The sequence below is a fragment of the Cavia porcellus genome, unplaced genomic scaffold (assembly GCF_034190915.1).
Source record: "Cavia porcellus strain 051 isolate PalLab524CR breed Dunkin Hartley unplaced genomic scaffold, mCavPor4.1 scaffold_27, whole genome shotgun sequence".
Classification (NCBI taxonomy): Eukaryota; Metazoa; Chordata; class Mammalia; order Rodentia; family Caviidae; genus Cavia; species Cavia porcellus.
Genome location: NW_026947510.1, coordinates 26,504,403 through 26,522,518, shown reverse-complemented (window position 1 = coordinate 26,522,518; position 18,116 = coordinate 26,504,403). Strand labels below are relative to the sequence as shown.

At 35.1% G+C, this 18,116-nt stretch overlaps 1 protein-coding gene across 13 annotated transcripts in view; it reads left to right on the top strand.

Moving 5' to 3' along the window:
* Positions 1–18,116, top strand: part of LOC100723598 (tyrosine-protein kinase Fer) — a 449,398-nt gene that overhangs the window by 300,251 nt on the left and 131,031 nt on the right. The window contains exon 17 of one of the 13 annotated variants that reach the window (XM_063238111.1): positions 9,246–17,372. The exons of the other annotated variants lie outside the window; for them this stretch is intronic. Coding sequence (XP_063094181.1) covers positions 9,246–9,258 — 13 coding nt within the window. The 3' untranslated portion in view covers positions 9,259–17,372. Of the gene's footprint in view, positions 1–9,245; positions 17,373–18,116 lie in introns of those variants that run through there. 13 annotated transcript variants of the gene reach the window in all.

The following is an 18,116-nucleotide window of genomic DNA, read 5'->3' as shown; positions in this document are numbered from 1 at the left end:
GCCATTTGCTAAGCATTGACTCATTTCAATAATTTCAGGAATTACTGGTGTGGTTTTCTTTGGTGCCAAATTATTGTTTATAAATATTATTCATTGTTTTATAAAATAAAGCAGCATTCTGAGAAGACTTCTTCATTCCCAGGCCCTAGAGACTTTACCCTACGTTATTTTCAGCATACTTTTAACTTACTTTAACAATCCCCAGCCAAATTTCAACTTAGAACTTTTAGGCTTCAGTGGTATGGGAGTGATAATCATTTAGTAGAAACTGTACTCTGAATTTTGATCTTTACCTTACCTGGCAGTATGTAGTTAGGTTAGTTTGTTGAGTTACAGCTTCCAGTCAGCTATTCAGTCACAAGGGTATAAAACCTATATCAGTGATGTAAACCCATGGCACATATGTTGGTTTTCCTTTACAACAAAAGATGTTAATGTCTGAGGTTTTTTTTTTTTTTTTTTTAAAAACTAAAATGTAAAATTCAGCTTTAATTGCAATGTTGGCACTTTGTGATAAGCAAATGGGTGTTGGGTTGTAATTTGGGCACTCATCTCTAAAAGACTTACCATCTCTGACCTATTTGTAGTAAAGCGTACTGTGTTACTAAGATACAGTGTCCAGTAGGTTAAATATATTAAATGCATTTTCAATTTGATATTTTCAATGTGATGGATTTATTAGTATATAACTGGCATAAACCAATGAACATCTGTGATGCAAACCTGAATTTTGTGTATGTATACATATAAATGCATGTGTGTGTATACATACATGTATAAATGAAATGCTGTCTTATTTTTATAGCCTATTTTCCCCAACTAGAATGTAAACCCTGTAGAGATACTGATTTTATTTTATAACTTGATATTCAGTATAGAAAATACATCTCATCAGCGCTGGATAAAAACTTGCTGAATGAATGAAATTATGTACTGTGGTTCTGTTTCTCTTGACATAAAATAATATTCCCTCTAGCACACTGATTTAGGTTAAAACTAAGTAGGAAGGGAGTGTTTCCAGGTTCTTACCTGGTACACATCTACAGCATTTTAAGAAGACAACTTAGTGAGAAGAGACCACCTTTTTTTAGATTTTTTAGATTAGATCACCTTTTTTAGATTACCTTTTTCAGATTAGATTATCTATTAATAGATAGTACAGAAACTCTGCAAGAAAACCTGACCACATGAAACAAGAAGAAATGCAGGCTATCTTAGCTCATTTTACCATAGTGTCTAGAGTTTCTAATGATGATGCTATCGGAACTGGAGCCTTATTCAATCATTTTCCTGCCTTATACAATGGAAGTTATAACACCATTCAGGGAGTATATAATATGTCTGCTAGTTTTGTTGAAACAGTGCTGTATGTTAAACATAGTGCTTTACTAATTCTTATATCAAATTCTGTCAACAAGACCACATCTTCACTCTGGGGAAAAAGAAAAATTAAAATCTCAGTGGCCCTAGGCAGTTTACCTGACCCCCACCCCTTACCTGTCTTACTCGCATTACCCTTTCGGTTAAGTGTTTTCAATACTGAGTGTGCTTGAGCCAAGCACTTCCTAGGCAAATGTGAATGTAGTGGAAAATGAAAGTTCTGTCTCTGCAAAACTTATAGAAGGGGAGGGAGGTAGATAATGCATTTTTAAAATAATAAGCAAACAATTTAAAATGTATAATACATATGAGGTAAAGAATAATAAGACAAAATAGAATGATGGAGGTGCATATTATTTTATGTACAGTATTGCAGAAGACCCTAAAAAGGTAAAGGAGTGAGCCAGATGAATATCGGTGAGAAAGCCTTTCTGGACATGAGTGTATCAAGTGCAAAAACATCCTGACCCAGCACCATGCTGTCTGTGTCCAAAGCAAGTCAACAAGGGAGACATAAAATAAAGTTATCAGGGCCGGGGATTTAACTCAGCAGCATAAGCACCTGCCTTGGAAGTGTGCGGTCACAAATTCAACCCGCGGTACAAAAAAAAAAAAAAAAAAAAAAAAAAAAAAAGACATTATCAGGTGACCAGATCGCAGAGCTCATAAACCTTTGGAAGGGCTATGGCTTTTAGTCTGTAATGAGTGGGTCATTGAAGACTGACTTGGTCTATCCCAGGATTTTGAAAGATCAATTGTAACTCTTTTTTGAAATTATATTTCAAAATATAGAGCAAGAAGACCAAGTACTATGCTGTTATCTAAACAAGGTGTAATGGGAGATGGTGCAAGTGGTAGTTGTGGAGATGAGATGTGGTATGAGAAAAGTGGCATGAAAGATTCTCACGGGGTTTCGGATCATCATCCTCCCCCGCTGCTTTCCTCATAATTCAGGTGGATGTCACTTTCCAGTGTTTCATTTCTTTTTATTCTGATAGTTTTGTCATTACTCCTTCAAAATAGAAAAGCATATTTTGTAGCTCCCTTTTCCTGGGAGTCTACTATATGCTGAGTGCTGTGGTAGTTACCACTGTGATACAACCGTGAGCAAGATGGACGTACAACACTCCCAACACTTTTGTTGTTAACTAACTTTATAAATTCTTGTACTGCAATACACTTTGAAATGGGTCATACTTTCCCCGGGGGTGTTGTGTTTTATGATTCACATGTGTACACAGTTACCACTTACCTAGGTGAATAGCTCTGGTATTGCTAGATAATAGTTTTACAGATCACATCTAATCCTAAAATCAATGTCATTTAAAGAATTAAAATAACATGAAAGAAGTCATTTACTTGCTGTGTTCATTAGTATGTAAGAAACCATTCTCATCCAAAGTAAGATTTTGTGGTATGAAATAAAATGATCTCTAATGTAATAAATGTTATAAAATAGCTAAAAGAGTAGTTTGTGGCCTGGTGTTATAATAGTACTACTATTAAGGACAAATATTTTTATCATGGTAGGAAAAAACTGCCTATTTTAAGTTGACCTTTTAATACTGAACTTTTTTGCACAGTTTAATTTGCATTTCATTGGCAAGAATTAGTGCAAATTTTGTGAACATTTTTTATTGAGTACTTTTCATATAAGTAGGAGTTAATGTGCAGTGTGATGGAAAACTACTGTGAATATAAATAGAAAAAATATTTTTGGAGTAAAAGACTCATTTCCAGTATCAGCCTCATAATACTCCTCCCTTTGTACCTGCCCATTCCTTGGTTCTTGCCACTTTCTGAAGAACTTCTTTATTTGTGTCTTTAGTTGTGTGCTGTTGTGGCTGCCTTAAGAGCCTGAATAATTCAAAATGTTTATCTTTCATGGTAATTTTGACTCTAGGGAAAAGCAAGAAATTACAGAATGCCAGATCCCATGAATAAGGTGGATAAAAAATACATTAAGTTTTTTTTACCAGCCTGTCTTTCCATTGGATGGCACTGTCTGTCCCATGATTTGTAAATAGGCAGTGATGGGTGCTCACTTCCTTACCCACTACATTAATGTTCTTCCCTCTCATATACTTACTGTGGAATTATTTTGGGATTAAAGACTCATCATGGAATTAATTTCATTTATAAATCATGTGTTTTATAACTTAACATTGAAAGACAATGGTGATGATGTCACACAGGATGAAGGTTAACGTAACTATTATATGTCTGGTAAGACTCTCAGTAACTCATTTATTTTGCATTTATCACTTCTGAATTGTGCAACACTGCACGTGTTTAAGTAGTTAACTTCATTAAAATGATAGAAGATATTAAATGGTATAGTTTTCCTTATTTTTCATTTATTAATATCATCTTCATTGGTTTATTCTCATTTTATTAGTATATGTGTAGTACATGTTTACATTCATCTTGGAGAGTGGGTCCATGTACATAATACAGCTTTTTAAATTTCCCATCCTTTTCCCCCATACCTCCCTCCCTGCACCTCTAAATCCTCAGAATCCCCTTTTCTCCTTATCATTCTTATTATAATTATTTTCTTAGCTTATGTGTATGACAGTGTTTACATTCACTGAGGTTACTAGGCTCCTGTACATGGCACATCATGCCTCTCAGTGCTCCTTCCCTCTTCTCCCCATCTGCTGGACCCCTTTCTAGTTGCACAAGATCTATCACCTTTTTTCTTCTATCTGTCCTTTATTGTTCTCTTTGTTTGTGCTTTGCCTTATCCCAACGAGAAATACTGTAATAATATCTAAGCTTGTATGACTGGTTTATTTGACTCAATCTTATATTTTCCAGATGCTCCATTTTCTTAAAAAATGTCTTGACTTTGTCCTTCTTTATAGCCAGTATATTCCATATATCACATTTTCTTTATTGTCTATTGATAGAAATACTGCCTCCTTCCAAGATTTAGCTGTTATGAATTGTGCTGATGTAAACACTGGTATGCATGTATCACTATAGTATGATATCGTCAGTTCTTTAGGGAAGATACCTAGTTGGGAAATTAGCTGAGTGATATGGAATTTCTAATTTTAGTTCTTTGAGAACTCTCCATACTGATTTCCACACTGGTTGTAATCATTTGTATTCCTATCAACAGTGAAAAAGTTTTGGTTTGGTTTGGTTTGGTTTTTTACCACAGCCTCACCACCATTTGTTATTCTTTGATTTCTTAGCAGTCACCACTCTTGCTGGCATCAGATGAAATGTTTTGTTTTGTTTTATTTTGTGTTTAATGGCCAAAGATGTTGAATTTTTTTCATATATTTGTTGATCATTTGTACTTCTGAGAAGTGTCTGTTCATTTCATTTGCCCATTTCATGATTGGGTCTCTTATCTTAGGTGGTCTTAATTTTTTTGTTGTTGTTATTCTTTGTATATTCTAAAATATGTTCCTTTGAGGAGTAACTGGAAAATGTTTTCCCATTCTTTAGGTTCTCTTCACTTTCTAAATGATTCCTTTGCTGGGAGAAGCTTTTTAATTTGATGTAACCATACTTGTTACTATTTCTTGTGTAGTTTGGGTTGTGTTTAAAAAATAAACCTTTTTTAATCTCAACATAAATGAAAATATGGATAAATGCGTGCATGTTAAATATATAGGATTGATAGACATATTACTAAGTTTTTATTAGATAGTTGAACAGAACTGTTTGCAGTCTCCCTGTTTGAATTCCCATTTATATGTTCCACTTTTGTATCTTGAACAATTATTTGTAAAAGGACAATATGTAAACATCAACAAGTGATTTATTACTGTTTATTTTTTCTTTGAAAGTATGTACTATTTCTGTTTTCCGTTTTATCTTTCTTTAAATTAAAAAAAAAAACCTTTCCTACACCTGTAGCTTCAGGTTTTTTACCCATTTTGACTTTCAGTAGCTCCAGAGTTTCTGTTTTAATGTTGAATCTTTGATCTATTTTAGTTTAGCACCTGATTAGATATATGAGTCCTGCTTCAATCTTCTGCAGATAGATAATTTCCCAGCACCACTTGTTGAATAGTCTGTCTTTCTTCCTGAATGTGTCTGGGGATGTTTCTGTACCCTCTATTCTGTTCCAGTGGTCCACATCTGTTTTTTGTGCCAGCACTGTTGCTTTGTAGTGTAGCTTGAAGTCTGGTATCGTGATGCCTCGTGCTTTGCTCCTGTTGCCCAAGATTTCTTTTGCTATGTGAATCTCTTCTAGTGCCATATGAATTTTAGGATTGTTTTCTCTAGTGAAGTTTTCTTTGTGAGGTATGCTATTAGTATTTTGATTGAAATTTCATTGCATCTGTATGACAGTTGTGGGAGTATGATCATTTTGACCATATTGGTTCTGCCTATCCAAGAGCAGAGGACATCCTTCCATTTCCTGGATGTCCTTTGCAATCTCCTTTCCAGAGTACTGTAGTTTTCCTTGTAGAGGTCTTTCACTTTCTTTGTAAGTTAGTACTTAGATATTTGATATATAAATGGTATTGCTTTCATAATGTCCTTGTATTTGAGCGCATTATTGATGCCATTTCCCTTTTTCTTCTTCAACTCTTAATACATGAACCAAGAGATGCTCATTGCCAGTGATGAGTTTGTTTTCCCTGTTATTATAGGGGATTGTTATGAATTGTCTTAATTTTCAGACATAACATAGCAATCGTTAAATGATCATTATTAATATTTTACGTGTTTTCTACCATTCTGTCATGAGATTTTAAAAACATAGAAGACTGATGAGATCTTCAGCATGAGAAAAATATTAGCAAAGACAGAAAATAGATGTAAAATTAAAGTAAGTAAAATCGGCATGATTTATTGATAGAGTGGTGGTGGATGAAGATGACTCCCAGGTTCTGCAAATCCAAATTGGAATCAGGAGTATTCAGATGATACCACCAGCCTATTTTAACCATTCTAGATAGTTATAAGTGGAAAAGAGCTTGCATGAGCATAACAAAGTAAGTGGAATATTAACAGATTACCTCTACATCTGTGAGATTTTTGACATTTGTTGTAGTAATGGTTTTCTTGAAGTTATTTTTAGACATTTCTGTGTCAATAGCTTTATAGTAGTAGTACACGACCAGACAGATTTTGTAGTGCTTTATTATTCAGAATGACTTCTCTGGGGGTTTTTTTTTGGGGGGGGTCATAATTTTCAGCTTCCAGTGACTTTGTGCTGTGTGATATTTTTATTCTTATACTTTGTAGTAGGTGTTCTGTAAGCACTCAAAGTAATAAGGATGTACCTTACAAAACATTACTGTAAACTGCCTTCTTCCTACTCCCTTTCCCTCTCTTAAACCCATGTCGGTCGACTTTGTGCTAGACAGATGTGACTACTGGTAGAAAATTCTATAAGTGAAAAAGTCTTTCATCAAGAGTGTTCCAATAAAAATACAAGACATATTCCTCCATAGAGAATATAACATTAAAAACAACAAACCTAAGAAGTCAGAGTGGTTTGGATTTGAGAAATAATTCCTTTTAATGTGTAGATAAATGAGCAGGTGGGAGCCTGTCTCTTAGAGCCCTGTGAGTGTTATAGTACCTGCACTCCATCAACTACCTTAGTCTGATGATAAAGATGTCCTGAAGAGGTCACCACCCTTCCAAAAATGTTTAAAGTACACTAGGGAAATGGAAACCTGTGAAAATATGTTTGCCATTTTTCTTTACTGATAAATATTGACAAACTATGTCATACTACCTATTCCAGCTATGTTATAATACAATTATTTTATCTATAGCTTTGATTTAAAAGCTTTGACTGATTCTGTTGTTTTATGGATTTTGTCTTTTCCCTTTGTAAGGAAAACACTGTCAGATAATCAAAAATTTTATTTGGATTGCTTTATTTGTTTGCAAGTATAATTTGACAGTGTGTCATCTAAAATGTTAAAAAATGAATCAGTGTTTCAGTTCTAAAACAAACCTGATAAATTAAACCAAATCTGCATCAAGGTGTTTAAAACATTGCTGTTTCATTTTATTCAGAGGGGAAAAAAATGGATCTGTACATGCAGCTAAACTGATTGTTGGCTGCCACTGTATTTCAAGATAATTATTACTGTTGTTGCCATCTTCATACACATGAAACACTTGCATTGCATTTTGCCTTTGGGATTGCACTCTGTAAGTAATGGCAAACAGTTTGAGTGAAAACTGCATTGAAAACTGAAAAATGGCATTTTTAAGCATAACGTTATTTTCCATTTCATGTACGAAAAATTATTCAGGAGTTTGGAGCAAAAGCTAAGTGAATAAAAAAATCTATACTGATTATACTTTTTAAAAAAAAGATACAGAAGGTGAATGGAATTTTTAGGTTTATAATAAAAGATTTTGCTATTTTCTGTCATAAATGTCAGAGCTCTTAGAAGGGACCCTATTGTGAGACAATTTGCCCAAGCTTTAGCTTTCCATTTCACCTTTCCTTCGGGATTTTGCCCTTATTTGAAAAGATTTTTGTTGGCTTTGCTTATCCCTCAGTAATTCTATTATACTCACAATGTTAGAATTCAGAAAGTTTCTTTTTTTCCAGGATTATATTCTTGAATGATAAACCAGAATGTTCTAATGATCTTTAACGTTACACATTGAACCCATTTCTGAATACACTGGATAACTGTATGTAATTCCATGGGTCAGAAGTATCTCTACCTTACAAAATGTGTTTTTAATACTGTATACCTTACAGTTCTCCTTGTCATGCCAAATGAAACATCAACCTCGTACACACTACAATATCCACGTAGTTTATATCCATTTTGTGGTATAGTATATTCATGTAAGTCTTATGTAAAATGAGGCTCCTAGGAGTAAAATGTTAGATTCCTGAATTTTTTTATGATTAATTGTATATTATTGTGTCTTCCCTAAATCATGAATTTAGACAAAATCTCTGCCTCTCAGTCATTAGCATGTCATTTTTCATAAAATAATACTCTGCCAAATGTTTAATAACTAAATTATGTGATGCTGCAAATGGAAATAATGTACAAATGGTGAATTATATAAATATTATGTTTAATTGTATAGGATCAGACCAAGAAGCTAATTGGTTAAAATAAAAATAGAAAATCATAACATTATGTACTCCTGAGGTATGCATTCATACACCTATGTGTATTAACATAATTCTTATACCTGTGAAAAACATGTTTTGAATATTCCTTATTTTCATCGCTTGCTAGTGTTGCATTCACATTTGCTTTTCATAATAAAAGAGTAATCATTTTGTTCCAGGGTAAGGACTAAAATTGAATTGTAAGACCAGTGAATGCTAGAAAAAAGGGTGAATTTACATTTCTACCACTACTGCTCTTTGCTAAGGAACAATTTAACCTATTTAATAAACATCTCAGTGAGTATCTAGTTGTGCTTGTGAGCTTATGTTAACAGTGATTCACCAGAGACCTTTCAAATGAACAAAAACCTAAGTGTTGTTCACTATAATAGTCGATTGGAAGGTTTTAAGGATCAAAATGCAGGGAAATTATTCGCAGTGTTTTTTCCAGTCTGTGCTTTGAGTTTAGGTGAGTCATTCATGGAGAGTATCAATACTTTTTGCACTGGAAAGATGTGAAAAGTGTTTTCATTAAGCCTCTGTATTTTCTCAAATCATTTTTTGAATCATCTCTTTCCCCTGTACTCAGAAAGACATTTCTTAGAGATGGTGAGAGGGGAATGGCAGAAGGAAAAAGAATTAAAATGTGTTTTGTATATGTACCATCTCCCTTTAGTGAATGTAATCTTGGGTTGCAAACATGTAGTAACAAAACTTTTTAATTAAATTGAAAAACAATACTTTTTAGCTAGAAGAAAACGTTTTAGTTAATGGTCACATTTCTTGACAGACAGCAACCTTAAATTCAGATCTCAGACTTCCGGGAGAACATGGCGGACAGATAACAGCAACTACCGGAGGCTCTCTGAAAAACTAGGCTCAGAAGCCAGGTATGGTGCGGACTAAAGAGACATAAGCAGGTGGAGTTATGCTCTGCTGACTCAGGAACGAACTCGGCTGAGAGAAACCAACTTGGAATGCAGTCCTGGTGCTAAAACAGGAACAGAAAAGTCTCGCTGCTGAGGCTGGACCCTGCGCCATTGGAAGCCGCGATTTGGGTTTCCCGCCGCGCGGTGGCTGGCTGCCTCTACATCGGCTCGGCAAGGAGAGAGACGCGCAGAAGCTCTGAGAACGGCAATCTGCGAACGGCAGGGAGGCGTGCACTGATGACACTCCACCACAGCTTGACTCCAGCAGAGGACTTTCTGGGCCCGAGCAGTCCTGCCGGAGCAGGGCGCGGTGGTGACTCCAGCCACACATCCCCCTCTCGGGCGGGATTGGTGAAAAGTGCCTGGCCTGCGTGATGCTGCCGGCGGACCCTGTAGGCTGGCCCAACCCAGATCCCAGAGCCCGACGGAGGCCGGGAGGGGCGGGCCCCCGCGTAGGCTGCCTGGTGCGCAACGGTGAGTGGGAACACCTAACCGGCGCAATTCGATCAGGCTGTGGCTGACAGGGAGAGAAGCTGGGCCTCTCATATAAGCTTGCATATATAAGGAACAGAGAAGAAGAGGCAGCATGGGAAGAGGCAGCAACAAGAAAGGCTCCTCGGCCCCCAATTCTGAGAAACAGGCAATAGCGGACACCGCACCGATACACGTAAAGCACCATATAGAGAGCCTCATAGACCAATTCAGGAATGAATTTATCAATGACCTGAAGCTAGAAGTATGCAAAATAGTTAGAGAAATGCTAAGCCCCACCCAAGAAAAAACAGATGGTGGAATGGAAGAACAGAAAAAGAGGGGAGAATTGTTTGATGGAGAAAACGGGGAAAGCATAGAATACGTGAAGCAGGTTCAAAGGGACTACCAAGAAACTAAGAAGTCTATCGAAGACTGGCATAACAGCTTGAAAGAAACTAAGGACAGACTATCTGAACTGGAGGGCAGAATTGTAATATGGGAGAATGAAATGAAAAACTTCTTAAAAATAACAAAGAAACAAACAGCAATAATACAAAGACAAGAAGATGATAAGAGGATCCATAACTTAAGGATTAAGAACATAAAAGAAGAAGTAGGGACACAAACAAATGAACTACAAAAGCTACTCACAGAAATAATCCAGGAGAATTTTCCTAATTTAGCAAAAGGTAAAGATACTCAGATGTATGAGGCATACAGGACCCCAGCTACCTACAACCCAAACAGCAACACCCAGGCATATAATAATAAAAATTCCAGAAATTCAATACAAGAACAGAATATTAAAAGCTGTCAGAGACAAGAAACAGACCACTTACAAGGGAGCACCCATCAGAATTACAGCAGATTTCTCTGCACAAACCATCAAATCACGAAGAGCGTGGGGGGAAATAATTCAAGCTTTGAGAGATAATAATCTCCAGCCAAGATTGAGATATCCTGCACAACTGTCCATGGAAATTGATGGGAAAACAAGGTGCTTCCAGGATAAAGAGGAACTGGGGGAATTTGCAACCACCAATTCAACTCTACAGAGAGTATTGCAGGATATTCTAAAAAAAGAAAAATACAAAGAATCCAGAAATAGTGGAGGCCACAACTAATGGAGCAGAGAACAAAGTGAAGAAGACAAACTGACAGCTACTGACAGAATAAGAGCTCAACAGAAATGAGGCAGAGAAGATTGGATGATAGGAACAGCTATTTTGGAGAAAATGACATCTTAATAGGTAATACTGATTTAGTATCATCTTGTTTTGAAGTCTCATCTAGCCTTTGTCCTTCTGTCTCCAATGGTCTAAATAGGTTGTATCTTACTGGATTTTATTATGTACGATAGTATAAGCAAAAACCTTTTAAAGACAAGGAGATTATACAGAAACCATTATTCATTTTCTGTTAGTCGATTCTAAATACTCTGTAATGCTGTCATTCTCTTAAATGGTTTTACATTGTTTTGATATACTTAATACTACAGTATACGAAGTAGTACTCAAGGATTTCAAGGAAAGAGACAATATGGTAACTACTTTTAGGTCAGGATTATCTGGTGGTGAAACACTATTCTGCTTAAATGGTTATGTTTTGATCTGTGCTGTATCGTTGTTATGCCCTCTTTTATCTCAATCTCCACTCCATTATTTACTTTTTTAATACTTTTTTAAAATTTTTATCCTTTTAATTAAAGGAAAAAAAATAGCAGGATATATTATAGTAACCCACTTTGACTTTCCATTACCTCGATTTAAAGTCCTGTATTACTCTCACCATCTGGTTTTTAACTGATGTTCCCCTATTCTGTTTTGCTGTATAGTATCAGGTTCGAACCATTACCTCGATTCAAAGCCCTGTATTACTCTCACCATCTGGTTTTTAACTGATGTTCCCCTATTCTGTTTTGCTGGATAGTATCAGGTTCGAAAATTTAGGCATCAGCTGTGAAGATAATGAGATTCATTATAACGCCCATTCTCGTTGACTTTTATCTACTTTTGAAGACCTACAATGTCTCCAATGTTTTGGTTTTGTCGGTTTTGTTCTTTACCGTTTTGTTCAATTGTATTATAACTAATGGTATAGGCAATTCTATTAGAGATAGCGGGAGGCATTATGGTAACCATTGTTGATCACCTTGTATTATGTTTTCACATTATCTATTATGTCCACCCTTTTGACTTGACCGATTCTGTTCTGTCACATTTGGTTTTACTCTCTTCCAAAAAAGTAATAAGAACCGTGAGAGCAATGAAACCCAAAATGTGTAATAGTCATTGTACAAAAGAGAGGAAAAGAAAGTGCTCTAAACTATATAACTGCATGTATATTTAAGTGTATAAGATAGAATATGATATCACAGAGTTTTATTGGATCATTGAACAGAACTGTTTGCAGTATCATTGATGGAATGTCCACTTTACAAGCTTTAATTTTGTGACTTGAACAATTATTTCTAAGATGACAATATGTAATCCATTAACTAGTGATTTCCTACTGTTCATTTTTTTTCTGCAAATCTGTATAACTTGTACCCTTTCTCTGCTTTTTTTTTCTTTTCTCCTTAAATAAAATTAAAAAAAAAATTCAGATCTCAGAACTGTGACATTAAGCCCATTACTATATTGTAGAAGAAAAATATTTAATATGAAATATGATACTAGAAAGTTTTTTATTAGTACATGTGTCTAGTCCATAACATTTGCATTGTTTGTGGGGAGTTGTACATCCACATAATACATCTTAATTCCTTTGTTCACCACTTTTTCTTCCCCTTTATCTCTTAATTCCACCCCCTCCACTTCATACATATTTGCAGTAGTACATAATATTGACATTCCTTGTGTGGAGTTGTTGAATACACTTGGCACATCTTAATCCCTCTTTTTTTAATCCTTCCCCTACTTGTCCTTCTTCTATATTGATTCATTCTCCCTTTCAGAAAAATCTATCTCCCTGCTTCCTATTATCTTTTATTTGGTGCTTTATTTATACTTTGGGTTTCTCATATAAGAGAAACTACACAATAAGCTTGTATGCCTGATTTCCTTCACTTAACATGGTCTAAAGGTATATCCATTTTCCTATAAATATCTCATTTATATTTTTAGCACAGTAGTACTCCATTGTGTGTAAATACATTTTCTTTATCCATTTATCTGTTGATGGACATGCTAGTCTTTCTAAGATTCAGCTATTATGAACTGTGCTGCTATAAATATGGCTATGGATATATCATTGTAATATGATGCCTTTCACTCTTTCTGGAAGATACCCAAAAGAAAAATCCCTGGCTCAAAAGGAATTTCTAGTTGTGGATGTTTGAGACACTCCGCACTGATACCTATAGTGGTTGTCCTTGTTTACATCCCAGCAGTGTTGAAGTGTTCCTTTTTCTTCTTAACTTCTCCAACTTTTGTTATAGTAATACTTTTGTTATTAAACTCGGTTCATTCTAGTTTTGTGTTGGTACACTGAAAAGTTTAAGAACTGAACATGTTTCCCTGCAACAAATAATGGAAAACGAAATAACTGGTTCTAAGCCCCCAAATTACACTTGTAAATTCATTTTTCTGGGACTTTAACAAATTTTTAAATGATTTCTTTAATTCTATTGTCCTCACAGTTTTCCCCTTCACTTTACTGCTGGCATTACTAACTTTCTTTGGAGCCATAGTTATATTTAATGCAAATAAAGCACAGACAAAAGCACAGTGATAGATCTTTTAATGCTGTATGTTGTCTGTCAGGAGCTGCTTAAAGTGTCACTCTTTGTGGCCATGATGAGATGGGACTCATGAATCACCCTCAGACCATACAGATTTTTCTAAGTCAGATTTTCAGTTCAAGTATTGAACAAAGCTATAAACACCAAGAAAAGTTTATCGAATTCTGCTGTTCAAGTGGTGGAAAAGTTCAATCTTGGAGTTGTTAAATATCGGAGCAATCACTTTTTGGTTTCTCACTGATGGCCATTCTTTCTGGTGGAAGATGGAATCTCACTGTGGTTTTAATTTGCATTTGTCTAATGGCTAACAATATTGAGCATTTCTTCATGTATTTTTCTGCTTATTTGCACTTCTGTGAAGTGTGTATTCATTTCACATGCCCATTTTTTTGACTAGGTCTTTTATTTGGGGATCTAATTTTTTTTTAGTTCTTTACATATTCTAAATACTAGTGTTCTGAGGAATCACTACCAAAACTTTTTCCATTTCTATAGGTTTTCTTAGAAACAGGGTTCCCCCCACCCACTTTGGTTCTTCTGTTTGTTTTTGAGACAGGGTTTCATTATGTAGTTTAGGCTAACTGGCCTTGAACTCGCTTACCAGCTCACTCGCTGACTTTGAACTCATGGTCATCCTCCTGCCTGAGCTTCCCAAGCGCTAGGATAGTAGGTGTGTGCAACCTCATTTTGGCTAGAAAAGTTCTTTGAAGAGAGTTGACTGCTAATCAACAGAGAAAGTCCTAAAGCCAGTAATGATTTTCACTGAACTTATTTTCAAGGTCCTTATAACTCAGGAATTAAAATTTTAGAATTAAAGATTTAGAATTTATTGCCTAGACTTTTATCTTATATATTTTAAACTCTTTATATAATATAATGGATTCAAACGTATTGTGAGTCATTGTCTGGATAGTTATATAACCATACGGTAATAATCACTGGAAGTTGTGATTTAAATATTTTTATCAGCGTATATAAATTATTTTACATGAATACCATCACTAAATCATTCTTATGGGTACCTTATATTCAAAGAGCATCGGAAACATCTGTAAGTTTACTCTCTTTCAACTACACACACTCCCACAAAACTCATGCAAAACAGCCTGTAAAACCAAGATAATAGCACTTACGGAATATTTGGTGAAGATTAAAATGGGCGACATATTACCTAGAACATTTTAATCACTGTAATTATCACTTCATAAATGTAAGCTAGTCTTATTAATACTATTGTTGTTTCTGAAATATTCAACTCAAAGACTAAATTTTTCCTTAAACTCTTCTTAAAAACCTGATACTCCCATATGCTTTATATTGTGAATCATCTCTTGAAACACCTTGTTTCAGAGGTGGGAGTTTTAGAGTAACAACATTTTCACGTTGTGCTTTGTATCTTTGTTCCTAAATTGGAAATTCTCCTCAAGCATTACCTGACTTCTCTAGGACTCCTTGTGCTTCTAACTTGTCACAAAAGATAAACATTGGGGGCTGAGATGGCTGGGCGGCGTCAGGGGTGGCTCATTCTTTCCTTAGTGCTCACGCTGCTGTGTCTACAGCGCCACTGCCCCCACCCCAGCTTTCTTTTCTGCGGCAGCCAGTAATTGGCTTGGTTCCAGAAACCATACTTTCAGTCAGACTCCCTGACCTTTATTGAATTCTCTGTGGATAACTGTAGTTATGTGCTTGGCAATAATTGCACTTGCTGTTTTTAAACTATGGGAAAATACCCGTAAACACTCATATTGTGGTCTCAGACTGCTGCTTAGAGTCACGGCGTACTTCCCTTCCTCCTGCCTTTCACTGTTCAGCTAGTCGCCTACCCCATCTTCTGTGTGCATGGAGGTGAGGACCTCAGTTTGTCTTTAAGAACTGTAGTTCCCATCTCTCTTGGAAGTCATGAAGCAATAGGAGCAATACCCCCGGCTTCATCTTCTGTTTATTTTTTCTCCTTATGCACTGTACATGGAGCTACTACACAGAAGGTGTATGAAAAAAAAGGGGTTTGAAATCTTCATTTTGGGGTTCCTTCCTTTAAGGTGAATTGGTAGTTTTTAATTTTCTAGGAAGGCGTTGATTAATGAATAACTAATTATTCCCTATATTCTCTCTGAGATCTGAGCCTACAGGAAATAAAGGCAAACACTGTCAGACCTAATGTCTACTTTCATTCGTTTACCAGATACTTACTGAATTATCTTATATAACCTAGGACTAGGTACTGGCTTTATTGCTTTTCACTAGGTACTGCCTGTATCCCTCCTTATCATTATATAGCTGTCAGCAGGTAGAGGAAGCAGACAAAAAGCAGATAAAGAAACAAATAATTACATATTCACTAGGTGTGATTAGTGACCTGGTGGAAGCAAACCAAATAGTGTGACAAGAATAAATTAGATGCAAATGGGACAGGAAAGTCTACTTACATGAAGGCAAAACTCCCATGGAATCTACATTTTGGTAAGAATTGAAGGAGGAATTAGCAGTCTAAAGATTGGAGAGAACAAGTTTCTCGATTCTGTTTGCAAGATCATGGGGGGATTCACCCACACGCAGAAGATTGTGACAGCCTGTTCCTGAGCCTTTGGGGAAATCACAGATTTACAACACACACAAATTATTAATGACTGCTATATTCTTGATTGAGACAGTTCTAGGGTCATTTTTCAGTTTGTTAAATATTCATTGTCATTTATCAAATGTATTTTTATCAAGTGGATTACTTTTGAATGCAGAATTATTTTAGGGAAACAAAAGGATATTGTCACTTATCTTTAGTGAAAAACAATACAAAAATGCAAATATAAATTATGTTAAAACTATCCAGCTTTAGAGATTATCTACACACTGGTTAATTAGAATAGATAAGAGTTTATATATGTGCAATATGTCTGTACTACCTAAAGTAAAAAGAAATTACCAATGTTAATCTGTAAGAATCCAAAGAATGTTTCTACTCTGTTCACTTATGTTTTCAAATGCTGCGATTGAACCCTTTGCATTGAATTACATCTCCAACCACTCCCCTTCTCTATTTTTTATTTTGTTAAGTTTCTATGTTGTACAGACTAGGCTCAAATTTATAATCTGCTTCAACCTCCCAGAGTTCTGGAATTTTAGGCTTGTATGCCATGCCTACCTTATTTTTATTTTAAAAGATTACCAGATTATTATCTTAAAGTTATTCTTAATTTGCTCTATTTAGAATCATAAAATATCACTGACATTTTTAATGTGTGCCTTTAGTAAGAACCTAGAATTGGCCTATACTTTCAAAAATAAGACCCTGAAATCAATGCATATGTTCTATAATTATCAATTGTTATCTTTCATAATAATTTGAAAATCTAATTTTTATTGTTGACAACTTTTCTTTCATTTTCAACTTTTGGTCTTTACAGTATACATAAATTAATAAATATATTAGTCATTACTCATTAAATGTATGTTTGTACAGTGTACAAGGAGCTATTCCAAACCAGAGATCCAAATACTGCAAATAGATGCGTGTTACCATCTATTGTTTTTTTATATATGCTAGTGTCAGGTAGCTGTAAAACAAGCAGGTAGTTCATACATTTGCTATTGCCATGAATTACTATCAGTCTATGTGTTACTCTGTTGGGTAAGATACTGCCAACAGAAAGGAACAGCAGTTTATGCAGACCAACCACCTCATCTTGTTTTTCTTTTTCCAGCAGTACTACTTCATCTGCGTTTGACTTTAACTTTCTCTGATTCTAATGAAACTGTGAATCAGAAGATTTACAAAGTCTCTTATTTAGCATTTAAATCGATGAGTTGAATATAAAAGTATCTGTAGTGTTGAAAGTTAAATTTAGGTTACCATGGATTATTTTCTTTATCCTGTCTTTCACTGTCAAATTATTGACCACTCAAAACCTGAACATAACTTTGTGTGACAGACAAGGCTTTTTAAAAATGAGAGTTACTATGAATATTTGCTTAATCATGAAATAGTGTTCTTTAAATGTTGGGATTCTCAAAGTACATTTTTCCATGTCATCATGATTTTTGTGTATTACAAATATCTGTAACTATTTACAGTTCCCAGTTTTGAGGGCATAAAATGTCTTCATCTAAATAAATATCTACAACACTTTTAGTATCAATCCATGATTTTAGTCTTTTCCTTTAGTCTCATTAAATGTGATATTGTTCTCATTAATATTTGGGAGTTAATGAAAATCAAGAAAAATGCAATTAAGGTAGTTTATCACCATCTTGCTGTTTGCTGACTAGAGCATGCCCTTTCTCAGGTGTCAAAGCTCCAGTGGAACAATGCAAGGAGAGATTAGAACTGTTAAAATGCCCACACTGATACTGAGTGGTTCCTATTGGTTAACGAAACAAAAATTTCTACGGTATGTGGGTGCCAGTGTACTTAAAATAATAAATTCATGTCTTCTACAATTAAGTGGGTTGTAATTTTTAATATATGGAGTATACATTTAATATATTTTCAAATGAAATTTTGGTTTAACATTCTCAAAAT